This window comes from Amblyomma americanum, chromosome 1 (assembly GCF_052857255.1).
Source record: "Amblyomma americanum isolate KBUSLIRL-KWMA chromosome 1, ASM5285725v1, whole genome shotgun sequence".
Lineage (NCBI taxonomy): Eukaryota > Metazoa > Arthropoda > Arachnida > Ixodida > Ixodidae > Amblyomma > Amblyomma americanum.
The window spans coordinates 209,052,304-209,067,171 of NC_135497.1; the positions used below are offsets into that span (position 1 = coordinate 209,052,304).

General features: G+C 48.1%; 1 protein-coding gene across 16 annotated transcripts in view; it reads left to right on the plus strand.

The window, feature by feature from the left end:
* The window catches only part of sws (patatin like phospholipase domain containing sws), a 152,020-nt gene that overhangs the window by 33,130 nt on the left and 104,022 nt on the right, over positions 1 to 14,868 (plus strand). For all 16 annotated transcript variants that reach the window (XR_013311053.1, XR_013311054.1, XR_013311052.1 and 13 more), the window contains 2 exons: positions 4,048 to 4,200; positions 14,014 to 14,147. Coding sequence is in view for 11 of the 16 variants with exons in the window: in XM_077648357.1 (XP_077504483.1) it covers positions 4,048 to 4,200; positions 14,014 to 14,147 (287 nt within the window). In the remaining 5 variants the exon portion in view is untranslated. The remainder of the gene's footprint in view (positions 1 to 4,047; positions 4,201 to 14,013; positions 14,148 to 14,868) is intronic.

Below are 14,868 nucleotides of genomic sequence, written 5' to 3' on the forward strand. Positions count from 1 at the left end.
CCTAACCCCTCTTGCAGCACAGCTAACACTTAAACAGTCACATTACACACTCGTAATCATCTTGCGAGTTTTTAACCTCGTAAAAAATGCGCGTCTGACCTTCAAAGCCGATGTTCAGCATGTTAGCTTTATCTCGCTGCAATTTGGCAACGCCTTTGGATATCACAAAATTGTCTAATCACGCCAGGATAGAGCAAACACCTTTGAAAGCAAATGATGCTAAACACCTGGTGAGACAAATGCAGCTGACAGCGTGCTTTTGTTGAAGATAAATGTGCTAAGATATTAAATTTCTACTCTAAAAAACAACATTTTTCCCGCCTCCGTGGTAGCTCAGTGGTTATGGCGCTCTGCTGCTGACCCGAAAGATGCAGGTTCGATCCCAGCCGCAGCGTTCGAATTTCGATGGATCAAAATTCTAGAGGACCATGTACTGTACGATATCAGTACACATTAAGAACCCCAGGTGGTCGAAATTTCCGGAGCCTTTCACTACGGCTTCCCTCATAGCCTGAGTCGCTTTGGGACGTTAAACCCCCATAAATCATAAACCAAACATTTTTTTTCCCGTGCAATGAAGCCTCTTCCCAAATTGATTTCAACTTTCTTTTATAAATTGGGTTCATTACGCAAGCAATTATGGTATTTTCTATTTTGTATGCTAATTTTCATTACACCAATTGCACTGAATTTTGCCAAAACATAAAATGTTTAGAAGTGTGGGTGTAATGAAATGTGATTCTCAAAAAAAAAATGCAATGCTCCTAAACAAGTTATATCTTAACTTTTTAGTCCTTATCCACAAAGCAAACACATTAAACCTTTCATATGGTGCATGATTGCCTTAGTTGCTTATGTGCCATGAATACAGCACAGCTCAAAAAACACAGTAATGAATTGGACTCGCGTAACAAGAGTGGCGTGTGGATTGTACAGAAAGAAACCAACTGAAGGAAGCAGGGGGGGCTTACTCCATAAAAGATGCACACTCCTTTCCCCCTTAGCAGCTATGGAGTTGAGATGGGGGGGAGGGGGGGATAAATAAGTTTTCCCAGCTTAACCGCTGCTGACCGTCCGAACCACCAGCCGACCCCACCGCCCCGTGATCGCAAGCGCTACTGAGCACCCGCTGACCACGGTGGGTCGCGCTCTATGGGAACAATGGTGGCTGTCACTAAAAATTCATTTATTGCTGCAACAATGGTAACGCTCACTACCCACAAAGTACGCAGAGGAATCAAGATTGTCTGGCTCACCAGCAAGGTTATGAGTGAATGCTCACCCACTCTAGGGCTGGGGGGGCTCAAAGGCCGGACATGACGAGCTCGCAGGAAATGTTCCCCTGATGCCTTGCCCCGCTGGCAGAGAGCAGAGCGCCGTGCTGAAACGTCCACACACAACGAATTCCCGATGCCGACAAGAGAGAGCGCTGCCTACCCCACGCTCACAACCATCACACCATCCCTGGCATTACTGTTGCTGCGATGCAGGCGCACCCTCCCTTCTTAGTTAGGGAAGACGCATCACCGGGAAACAAACCCAAGGGGACCGAGCCAGGAGAGTCTCCGCACAGTGTATGCATTAAATGTACCACTTCAATCAGTAATGACATACCAAAATCATTGAGGGAGCAAAAAAGATTCAGATCTAGTCCAGAGTTTCAGAGTAGTGTGTTTGGCTTTCCATATGTTGACAGTCTTTGTGTATATTTCACTCAGGCTTTTTTTTTTGCACTAGTATGGCTCCATAGGTATACCTAGTGCACTGCAGTAATTGGCTTACTATGCTGTACATTTTAAAGCAAAAGTGGAGACATGCCTTACAAATTATGCAGCAGTGAGGTGTATTTGAAGTCATTTAGTAATGCACACTGCTGCATAATTTTCCCAGTGGAAGCAACAAGGATTTGTGTGCAAAAGTTTCCATATAGCACTGGGACTTAAGGTGTACTAGTATACTGCCATGCATTATTATCACTGTATACATTGCTATTAGTGCATTGATTCAGAAATGTGTGAAATAAAACAGGCTTCCTGCATAGTGTTTTTGCACATGAATCACATGTCAACTTGGCAAGCTAAGCCATTGAGTGTTTATCAGCATGTCTACCTGGAGCCGCACAGGCCTTTGAAAAGCATGCTTTCCACAGGCTGACATTGTACCCTCATAGTTGCATGTGGCTAGTTTTCATGTGGAAATGAAATATATATATTTATATATAATATGTGTGTGTGCAGTAGACGGTACAGTGCAGTAGAACCTCATTGATGCGTTCCCGGTTAGTAGTAGAATTTTCTGGTTCATGTGCTCAAAATCGCAGGCACTGAAAACGTCCCATAGATTTGCACTGTTTTTCTTCTGGTTGATACACTCCCGGATAACAGGATTTCGTGGCTACTATGTTCAAAATTTTGAGAAATTCTGCTCATATGTTTAGTGACCAGTCGCAGATGTGTTAACATACGAGTGGGCCAAACCTGGGGGCACGTGTCATGAAGAGCTGGAATGCAGCAGCGGTCACCCACGATGGTGGCTTCTTTGGAGTGTGTAAGTGTAAAGAGGCGAACAATAAAAAAATAAAAGCCGCCGCTGTGGCTGAGTGGTTATGGTGCTCGGCTGCTGGCCTAAAAGACGCGGGTTCGATCCCGGTCGCGGTGGTCGAATTTCGATGGAGGCGAAATTCTAGAGGCCCATGTGCTGTGCGATGTCAGTGCACGTTAAAGAACCCCAGGTGGTCGAAATTTTCGGAGCCCTTCACTACAGCGTCTCTTATAGTCTGAGTCGCTTTGGGACGTTAAACCCCCATAAACCATAAACCAATAAAAAAATAAAAGAAACAGCTGTTTACTCACATATGAGCGGAGTGCTCCTGTGGGGTGCGATATGCAGAGCAGAAACGCAGTGGCTTCTTCACGGTGCCTTCGGACAAAAGGGAGAAGCACCTGAGAACTATAATAAGGCAGTAATTACTAATTGGGAATCCACCCAAGCGCAGCCATACGGCTATTAAGGAAAGCTATACAGCTTCCACAGAAACTTCGTAGTTAAAGAAAAATTCATCCTGGTCTGGGGTTCGAACCAGGGACCACCACTTCACCAGAGCAGTAGCTCTACGAACTGAGCTAACCAGGATGGCTAACAAATGGTAGGACGAAGGCGTTTCCATGAAATCTGTATAGCTTTCCTTTGTAGCCATATGGCTCTGCTCGGTTGGATGCCAATGAGTAATTACACCCTTATTACAAATCTACTCCACCTTGTGGGATTCCCCTCTACATTTGACCACCATCTGAGAACTACAACTACGTTTCAGGAGCAGGGACAGTGGAGAGCGCTGGCTGCGCGAGGAGTAGAGTCCGTTTCTTAGAGAAATGTTAGCGGGCAGACCTAGAGCGTAAACATGCAGGAAGAGGCAGGTGTTCTCCTCTAGCCCAGTCGGTGTGCTTCCAACTCTGCCGACTCTCCCACCTCCCCCACTCTCCCCACCCGTAGCGGTGTTCTGCAAGCCGCAGCAGAGGTTCGGGTGGCTGTTGCCGCAGTCACTCTATCCGCATGATCATGAAATGTTTCTCCACATTTGACTTCAGGTAGCATGGGGTTTACTGTGAACATTTTCATGATGATTTCACTTATATTGATTTTTATTTTGGTTTCCCATCTTTATTATTCCTTCGAGTCCTCACACAAAAACTGCATGTAATGAAAACCTGGATGTAATGAAAAATCGTGTACTGTTATGTTTTGATATATTCAGGTTTAACTGTATGCGAGTCCGCATTACCCACAGGTTTTTACAGTTCTAAATAGAAGGAACATAAATATACTGGACAAATTAGGTCAGCAAAAGCTGTTAGTTTTTTTCCAGCCTATTATTCTTCTTCACCTGTGTTATAAGCTTGAAGTCTATCATTGTTACATCGAATGGTTCCGCATTGCTTTTGTCTTTGTTGCATAAAGTATTCTCTGTGAAGTTTGATGTATACCTCCACAGATATTTAATCACTATTGTCAAACCATTTTTTATTCGGTAACTCTGTTACCTTGCAGGACGAGGAAATGATTCGAAATATGGTGTCAGTGAAGGAGTACCAGCCAGGGGAGTACCTGAGCAAGGAGGACTCGGGTGAGCCGGCCTCCTTGGTTTTCATTCTGTCTGGCTACGTGGCTGTCTCCCAGAAGACTTCTGCCAAGGACTCTGATGTACGTACTCAGCAGCTGCATGCGTCTTTTTCTTCTTGGCATATTTGTGCATGTGCACAACTTTAATGCACATTGGCAAACAGGTGAGGTGGATGCTACTTTCCAGCATTTTTTTTTTGTCATTCTGGAATTATCTGTATGTTGTTTCTTTTTTCATAGTGGGAACAAAACTTGCAATGGTCGTTTTGAGTGGCATAGGCTGATGACATCAAGGTCGTGTTAATACTGCAGCTTATGTTGTTTAAAGAGGCTGTGACAATCATTCAACATAACATTTCAGTAAATAGTGTTGGATGTGATTTCAAACTCACTACTTCATTACCAACTGTACAGCCACTGCAAAGCTTTCTCCAGCAGCAGCTGCCATGGTGACATGCTCCATGTAGCATTTAAAACCAGTGCCCAGTGCCGCACTATCTGCACTGTCAGCTGTGATGTGATAAGCTACTAAGCACAGCATTTTTTCATGCAGCATGCACCCTTTGCTTGTGAACGTGATTGCAGAAGATGACACAAATTTAACAGCTCACTAAGAATGGATGGCTAGCAGGAAGAAAAGTTGACTGGACAGTGCTGGACTTCAGCCGTCTTATATCGGCCGAAAACACTGGACAGTAAAGCACCCACACATCTTGCATATACTATATTCAAGAGGTGTGTAAGTGCCAATACATCAAACGGTTTATACTTAACCGGATACCTGCAATGAGGGCACAGTAGTTAAGACACTTCACTGCTGGGCGCAAAATCAGAGGATCAGGTCCCAATCGCGGCAGCCACATTTCAGTAAGGTGAAATGTAACAGCACCCATGTCACCTTGGGGTCAGAATTAATCTGAAGACCCTTCACCCCTGTGTCTTTCACAGCCTGCATGCAGCTTTGGGATATCAAATCCCACTTACCATACCGTGCCATATTATTTATAAACATATTTAGCAGCTGCCCACATCACCTGATCTGTCATGCTAAAACCTGTCGTCCAAGTAGAGATTTTCTTTGTCCATCAAGAACATAGAATATATGCAGATTAATTGGTCACTACCATGTTTCCTCATCAGAAATGCCTCTTATCTCTCACTTGCACCTGGAATTGGCTCGTCCAATTAGCATAACGTTTCTGAAAGAGGCTGAAAAGCCACTTGTGATACACTTGGTCAGCAAACATTTGCAGATGGCAAATATTCCTAATTTCCTCTTTGCCCTATCATGGATACATCAGCCTGTCTGACCCGAGTACAATTTGCCGCATGTTAGTGGGATTGTGTATATTGCACCTATGTATCAATTATAACAAGGAACTCTGTAGTCCTTTGTCATGTGCAAGTGGCGGACATTTGCCTTACCACTGTACTCTGGCTGTTTATCCCATTTGAGCAACGTTACATTAATTAAATGAGCCAATTTTAAGTGCAAGGGATACCTTAATAAGGTGTTTCAGATCAGAAAACACAAAGGGGTGTGCAAATGCAGTTGCTTACCGATTTTTCGGACTCCAATAATTCAGACTTGTCGATATTTCAGACTTCCTTGAGGGACCGTCAGGCATCTCATTGGAAAGTGTACATTTTCACCACTGATATTTCGGACTCTGTGGAGTTCAAAAGTTAGATTTTTCGGACTAAAAGTGATGCTAGCAATGCTACGGCCATCGTTTTTCAACCGGAAGTTTATTTTTTAGGCCGACGACATGACGAAAGCATGACTGTGGCTCGGATACAGTCTAATATTATAGCCTGCAAGCTGAACAGGGGAAGCGGCAAAGATCGCGATTTTTAAAGCCGGTTTTTCACAGAATGATATGTTTAGCGTTAGGGAGCCGTCGTCGCCATTGTCACCACAGTCTAAACTGCCCCAGCTCTGTCGCGTTGTTAGTGCAGGAAAAATCCCAGGAACAGCAGCAGTGGAGGCCTTGCGCAAGCTTTCCACTTCTTGTGGAAGCCACCAGGAGCGCTTTAAGTGAGTGTGACGTCACTGTTCGTCCTTGAGGAAGCAGAGTCTAAAGTTTCCGTTGCACACAGTGGCCTCTTGGAGCAGTGCGGAGTGATGCCATCATGTGGATGGTACAAAGAACACGGGTTTGCTTGCTCCTAATATGCATGTGTGATGGAGCTGGTAACGTCTACTACTGTGGGGCTTTCTTCTGAGTCTGCACCTTCTCTGTTTGCTGATATGCCAGCTACATCAATGGGTGCTCGACCATGAGGGAATGCTGTCGCACTTCACTTTTAAGGCGCAGCTTAAGCATCTCCAAAGTGTCGTTCACCGATTTTTCGGATTGTTAGATTATTCAGACCATTTTCTGGGTCCCGCCAAGTCCGAAAAATTTGTTGGCGACTGTATTGGATTTTTGATTGAGAAGCAAATACAATAATGAAAGTCGGCTGCGAATTGAGTATGAATGCAGATTTTTAAAACGATTTACAGGGGATCGTACAATGTGACGCAGCATTTTTGCATCAGCAGTTCGAATTTAATTTTAGTTTTTTAAAATCCACTCTTAAAGGGGCTCTGAAAGGGGCTGTAATAAAGTTGCAGTATGCCTGGAATGTTATAGCACCCCCCTTCACGAATAATGTCCAGCAAGAATTTTTATTGCGCTTTGCAGAAGCTGAGTTATCTGTAGTCAAAATTTGAACTTCAGCGTCTTTGCGCCTTTCCCTCTTCTCTTGTCACTTTTTGCACGCTGGAAGGTCAGCGCTCATCCGCTGGCCACACCTTCGGGGGGCGAAGCTTCCCGACCCGCCGGAGCTGCAGCTACCATGGCCGCGGCCATGGTAGCTGTGTGACGTTCCCACCTGTCGGGGGTCAGTCACAGAATCTACGGGTCCTGCTGAAGCGAGGAGAAATGAGCCAACAAGGCGGTAACCCGGCAAAACATTATTTATTCTTCTCTGCCTGAAGGCGAAACTGATGGTCCGCTCACCGCTGGCTTTCAGGAGCCTCTGGTTGTAGGTCCGGCAGATTGGGGCTCCACTCCAATCATCTCGCGTCGGCGGGCCGCGGCTGCTTCAGCTCTCCCGGGGTCTGCCTCTCTTCCCGGCATCTCTCGGCTGGCGGTGCTGTGACGGGTCGAGGCCATAGGACTCTTGGGCGTTTCGGCTGGCGGTCAGTTTGCTACGGACGCTGAGGTCCGGCTTCGCTGACTATAGACCAGCACGATATCTTGCGTCCGTTCGCCTCGCCTGTCTCTGCTCGACTCCTTCCTTTGTCTCCCTGGCCCCGCCGCGTCTCTCCGGAGATTCCCTTTCTCTCTCTCTGGGTAATCCTCGCCCAACGGTTTTTCGTCGTCGCTGCTCACACAGCCGATCAAAGGCACCCGCCAAACTTCTAGGAATCCGCGGCTGTTACGACGGGAAGGCCGATGGCGCCGTTGGGGATGGGTCGAAGGGGATCAGGTGTCCCTCGGAGGGCGACGCTTCTCTGCAGTCAGTCCGTCCGGTGCCAGCCGCCGACCTCCTCTGCCACCTCGAGCCATTACGCAGCCCGTCGTGTCCGCTGCTAGTAAGTTCGCCTGTCGGCCTGCACACACAAATGCACAAACGAACCCGTCTCCGCGCGCCGGGGGGGGGGGGGGGGGGGGGGGGGCACGGCGCCAACCGCAGGGAAGACTGCGGTTGCGTAGGGCACCGCGCGCAGCCTCTCCTTTTTAGCCGTCTGGCGGTCTTTGCACATCTGTCTTCTGCATCGGCCGCCGCCTTCCCCACCACCGTCTTCGCCGACATGTCTGGGTCAATAAATTTGAAGGCAGGGAAAATGTCTTGGGCACTACTGGTCGCCTGGTTAGTTCTTTTCAGCAATGTCGGGGCCTCCCGTATGCGGCCCTTCACAACCCCCTCTTCTTACAAAGAAATTTTCTACGAAAATTTTACATTCACGTCACTCTCACAGCACACTGTTCGTAACAGAGTTCTCAATTCCATCTTTCAAAGCACCACGTTATGAACGGGCCAGTAACTCCGTCAGGCAGATCAAATTAATATAACCAAACAAAACAACAAATCCAGGTCCGCTCTTATTGTAAATCACCAGTCATTCATGCATGACAGCTCAGAGACAAAATTTTGCTACTAAGACGAGAATGTGTAGCCAGTGAGTCATTCTCATTGTTCAATGATCGCAGCAACTCACAGACTCCCCTTACGTCATGCTGCCCACGAAAATGTTACGTAAAATCAGGAGGTGGTCCATGCAATTCTTTAACCCTCGGTGTCTTTCTCCACTGGCAGTTTCTACAGTGTTCTGCCACATCCTGTCTCAGTCCATGCCAGAAATAGCCTTTGCTAACTGCCCGACGGGTCTTTTGAAAGCCTAAATGTCCTCCGCCTTCCATATCATGGCATAACCTCACAACTTCCCTTCTCATTTGCAAAGGGACAACAGCTCTGTCTGCGGCCCCGTGCGCTTTGTCTCTGTAATGGAGTACACCACAAGAGTCCAAATGATAAAAAACCGACTCTTTCCCTTCTGAGCTGTTGCACACGTTTATCAATTTTAGGACAGACGGATCTTTCCTTTGCTCCTTGTACAGGCGGGTTCGCTCACTCGCAGGGGGAACATCGATTACTCTGGCGTCCGCCGCGCTGCTAAGCGCATCTGCATGGCGATTGCTCTCCCTTGCCTCGCTCAGCCGTTCTGCTTTGCCCGCGCATAGGCTCACTACCGCTTCTGAACGCCCTCGCTCATGATGGCCGTCAGTAGAGGTTCTATTTCTTTCCTCAACAGCTTCACGGCTGCCCTTGCCTTCTTCAGTACGCCGCTCGTAACAGGCCGTGTGATCTGGAATGCGCCCGCGCGATACCTGACGCATACGACAACAACGTGAGGTATGCCCGGACCTGCCGCACGAGAAGCACACGCCTGTTTCGACGTGTCGATTGAATTTTCCCGTCTACCTGGATGGAGGCTCTTCACGTATCCGAATGCGCTTTACGAGCAGCTTCTCCAGCCGATCTAGACGTTCACTAAGCTCACTCATCTCTTCCCCGCTTTCTACACGTCGGACAATAGCGGTGTTCGTGCGGGTCGCTTCCTCTAACAGCTCTTCTCTAGACGCTACCTCCACCGCCTCTTCGAATGTCTTGGGATCATGTGACAGAGAAAATCTCCTCACCGGATCGCGGAGCCCATTCAGGAAAATAGAGGTCAGCTGTTCCTTAAGGATTTCGCGTCTCACTTAACTTTTCGACGCCTCATCGCCATCAACGTCCCCGAAGGCCTCCACCCCGAGCTTACGCAGTCGGCTCGCGAACGAGCGCACATTCTCACCAGCTTTCTGCCTTGCGCTCAGAAACTTCTCAAACTTCCTGTACGCCGGCTCAGTATCAAATCGCTTCAGCGCGAGCGCTTTAAACGATCTATACGAAGTCACGCCGGCCACCTCTTCATCCAACCACGCAAAGTCTAGAGCCGCCCCGACCATCTTGCACCGCGCCATCCCGATTAACTGTTTCTCCTGCCATCCGCCCAGAGTACCAACCTGCTCTAAAATTTGGAGAAAATCCCTTAATTTGGGACCGTTGTCGTTCCCCGTGAACAATGGAATCACAGCTCCCAACAGCATCTGATTTGCTCCTATCACCCCTTCGTGAAGACTCGGTGATTCCTGTAGCGACATGTTGGCCCCTTTCTCCTCGGGTACGAGGGTGAACGGTCTCGCACCACAACTTCAGCAAAATCCCACCGCTGCCACCACTTGTGACGTTCCCACCTGTCGGGGGTCAGTCACAGAATCTACGGGTCCTGCTGAAGCGAGGAGAAATGAGCCAACAAGGCGGTAACCCGGCAAAACATTATTTATTCTTCTCTGCCTGAAGGCGAAACTGATGGTCCGCTCACCGCTGGCTTTCAGGAGCCTCTGGTTGTAGGTCCGGCAGATCGGGGCTCCACTCCAATCGTCTCGCGTCGGCGGGCCGCGGCTGCTTCAGCTCTCCCGGGGTCTGCCTCTCTTCCCGGCATCTCTCGGCTGGCGGTGCTGTGACGGGTCGAGGCCATAGGACTCTTGGGCGTTTCGGCTGGCGGTCAGTTTGCTACGGACGCTGAGGTCCGGCTTCGCTGACTATAGACCAGCACGATATCTTGCGTCCGTTCGCCTCGCCTGTCTCTGCTCGACTCCTTCCTTTGTCTCCCTGGCCCCGCCGCGTCTCTCCGGAGATTCCCTTTCTCTCTCTCTGGGTAATCCTCGCCCAACGGTTTTTCGTCGTCGCTGCTCACACAGCCGATCAAAGGCACCCGCCAAACTTCTAGGAATCCGCGGCTGTTACGACGGGAAGGCCGATGGCGCCGTTGGGGATGGGTCGAAGGGGATCAGGTGTCCCTCGGAGGGCGACGCTTCTCTGCAGTCAGTCCGTCCGGTGCCAGCCGCCGACCTCCTCCGCCACCTCGAGCCATTACGCAGCCCGTCGTGTCCGCTGCTAGTAAGTTCGCCTGTCGGCCTGCACACACAAACGCACAAACGAACCCGTCTCCGCGCGCCGGGGGGGGGGGGGGGGGGGGGGGGGGGGAAGCACGGCGCAAATTGCAGGGAAGACTGCGGTTGCGTAGGGCACCGCGCGCAGCCTCTCCTCTTTAGCCGTCTGGCGGTCTTTGCACATCTGTCTTCTGCATCGGCCGCCGCCTTCCCCACCACCGTCTTCGCCGACATGTCTGGGTCAATAAATTTGAAGGCAGGGAAAATGTCTTGGGCACTACTGGTCGCCTGGTTAGTTCTTTTCAGCAATGTCGGGGCCTCCCGTATGCGGCCCTTCACAGCTGCGTGACATCTGAAAGAATGTAATCAATAGCCATCTCTGAACTGGTATACGCAGGAACATACGACGGAGGAGGGTGTTAGAATGAAAAAGTCGCCGGAAAGGGCTTGAAACTTTTGCGCGTGGTTGTGGGTTCTCTGCCGCGTGTTGAAGTATACTAATTTTTAGCTCAGGTGTTTATGACGAGAGAATGTAGTGATTGAGAGAGTTGATGCGCTCTCCTCGGAAGGTGCTTCAGAGCCCCTTTAAGACTCTCCTTTTATTTGAGTCTTTCAGATTTCATGCCATTGCTGTGCGCCTCCTCTTCCTTTTTCTCTCGCACTCCTCTGTTCGCTTTGACTGCTTCAACATGAGTGCTAGTTCGTCGCGCTCCCACTAGAGGCACTATTGCAGTGCTCTTCTTCCTCTCCCTTTGTCCTCTACTGCTAGCCTTTCCTTCTTGCACTGCTTTGCTCTTCCCTCCGCCCACACTAGCCTCCAGTCACCATGCCCACAACAGTGTGCTTTTGTGGAAATGTGGACAATTGGCAATTTTAACCTAATTGATGCCATGCTGCGGTGGCACCGCGAACTAGCCCAAGAAGGATCGGCATGCGGAACCATGTCGTTAGCCCCTTTGCATGAGTGGTTGGCCGGCACCATGGCTGGCACACGCAGGTGATGTTGTCAGAGTTCTGGCGTAAAAATAATTTATAGGAGCTCTGTTACATGGATGTTTGCGTACTGATGCGATACAAGAGGCGGGAAGTGTCATTGTGAAAGTTGTCTGACGCCAACAATATAGAGAGCATGGGGACAGGAAGTTTGCACACTGTTTAGTGGAGTGCTTGCAGTACTACGACAGTGCAGTTTTTATCAGGCACCGGGTTTATATTTCTGAAGATATGATTTCCGTTGGCCTGTGTAAGTATGAGGCACTGTTTGTTAACAATCGTCGCCAAGCACACACCACTAACAGAACCTCAAGGAGTTAAGTGTATGAATATCCCTGTAATGGCAGGCCTTGTCACAGCGGCAAGTGTGTGGTGATTTATTTCCAACACGGGCAGGGGCCGGGGGTTGATATGATGATTTACTATAATTCCATTTTGTTATGGTCTATGGGGGTTTAACGTCCCAAAGCGGCTCGGGCTATGAGGAACGCCATAGTGAAGGGCTCCGGAAATTTTAGCCACCTTCACTGTGACTGGAAACATGCACTCAAATGGGCAGATGGTGATAACCGAATAGAACTGGACGAAAAGGTTATATCACAGTGGCCATACGTTCATTACGTGCCTTCCATCCACTGCTTACAAACAAGCAGAAACAAAATGCGGTTGCTCAGATAATAATGCCCGGAAAACTCGATCTCACATTGTCCTCGCTTTCCGCCTGTGTATGCAATTAAAAACCTATATTTGTATCTTAACGAGCATATTCATTAAAATTTATGACCACGAAAAAAAAAAAAACAAGGGCAGATTCAACAGTCATGTGACAGTGGGAATGCTTTTAGCTTTTCTGCTCCAGCTGCATGACCGTCGCTGAGTCTTGCTTACCTGTTGGGCTGAATGCCAAAAATTGTGCTTCTAGTTTCATTATTCATCCATTGTACAAGGCTCCAATGTCAATGCTATTGTACGATTTTAAATTCTCTCCAAAATGCACTTCTACTGCCCACCTCTCCGTATTCACACCAGCCATTTAGTCCTTTTACATCGTCGAGCAACGAATGACCAACTAACACAGTTCGTCATCATCTACAAACAAGCGCGAGTTTATCATGGAATTTTGAAACAACTGCATAGGCTGCACCAGAAGCAATCCTCCATAGCACGCCATACTGAATAAACTAAGGCACCCTTTCTGGGCCTTGAAAATCTCTTGATACTGCTAACGCAGTACATCACATATTTTTTTTCACAAAACTCAGCTTTGAAAAGAAGCATGTATTGCATACATTTTTATTTTACTCGTCATCAGCATAATTTATCACAACCATAAGGCCTGCCAGATATCGAATAAGGCAGGGAGAGGCAGAATCATGCAGTAGTAGCAGCAGTAAACTTTACTTTGTATCGAATAAGGCAGGGAGAGGCAGAATCATGCAGTAGTAGCAGCAGTAAACTTTACTTTGTATGCTGATATTTTGGCTACATTTTTAAATGCGAGATTGTTAGTATCTTCATGTCGGAAAAAAATTGTCCAGCATCGACCGCTTGAAGCCTCACAACCGGAGCAGCCTAGATGGGCTACCTAAATCACATGACCGTGTGGCGTCATCACAACCTGCCCACCGGATTGTGAGCAAACTGACCACTGTGGCAGGTAAAAGTGAAGTTAATGATTGCTTGCGTGACGTTGGCAACTTGGGTCTCACGAGCCCCACCGATGGCAACGCCTGCCATAGCAGGGCAGTGGCGCATCGCTTAACCGCTGCACCACTGTGCCAGGAGTGGTACGATGACTCCCAGCGATCTATGAATGTAAAGTTGAGAATGTCCAATTCCGCATATATGGGCATTAACCCAGTAACGCTACCATGTAATACTCTTAAGGCAGAGCTTAAATCTCCCCTCCAGTCTTTTAATAAAATAATTGCATTCAGTGAAAAATATATGTAATATTCGATGGAAGCAAAATGCAAAAATGTCTCTGTGCTGTGTGTTGTCAGTGCACATTAAACAACCGCAGATGGTCAAAATTATTCTAGAGCCCTCCATGACAGCATCTCTCATGGCCCATATGCAGCTTTAGGATATTAAACCCTACATCATAGCATACCATATCTGTTGGCATGCTCTGCTGCTGGGAAGTAATGATCTAGAAATTATGTTGGGTTTTATTCCAGACTATGAGTACTGAGTATAGTCAGGCATATTTCAATTTCATGGTGATTTATGCATGAAGCAGTTGGAGTTTAATTTTTGATTATGGTGTGTTTGCTACGTCACCTTGAGTCATTGCTCTGGTGAGGACTCTTCAGCAAGGGCTGGAGTGTCAAGGCATGCAAGCATGTGTACATAGCACCAGAAGCAGCCTGGCTGGAAGAGTGGGTGGTGAACAGGGTTGCATGTTTTGCAGGACATGCTGTATATCGCTCATGTGGGCGACATCACGGGTGCATTGGAAGTGCTGACAGGTGAATCTCCCATCTTCACACGAAGAGCAAAGGTGTTATCGAGAGTCGCCTTCCTGACATCCACCCAGTGCTATGAGTGAGTGCTACTATGCTTTTGGCTCGGTCTAGAGTGGGTAGACTTGCACATGCGAGAGCAGATTCATTTAACCTTTATCAGGAAAGAACCGTTCACAAAGAGTGTTCGGACTAGGAAGGGCTGCTGCAGCATTGCTACATTGGTGGCAGTATTATGGAGTATGCACATAATGAATGTTATTAGGGCTTACTAGTGGACTGTAGTACGTAATGGCATCAGCAGCAAAGGTTTACAGTGGAACCTTGTGAATTCATTCAAACATAATTTGAACTTCTGGTTTATTCGCACTGCTATTTCTTTTGCATAAGAATTGCTAGGGTTCTATTGAGGGAAAGCATTCCAGTAATTCGAATGCATGAGCATATGGAACAGTGAATGTGAACATGACATGCTGGCAACCTGCCTTTGCTGGTAAAGCACGACAGTGCAGTGGCTTGCCTCCTGCCAGACAGCAAGCAGCCTTGCAGTAGTTACTGTGGCAGCTGACCATGTGACTACCTTGAGCTCGCGCTTACCACATATCAACAGTGCCAAATGCATGCACGATTTGCCATTACCATTCGTAACCATTTGCCATCAATGCACCCTTTCGAGGCATGTTATGTTCATTCCTGCTTTCCAATTCCCTCTGCCCTTTCTTTTCCTGACCCCGTCATGGGGGGACCAGTTTATATGGTGGTCAGAGGAAACATTGGCCGAGTGGTGCTGGCATAATGCTCGC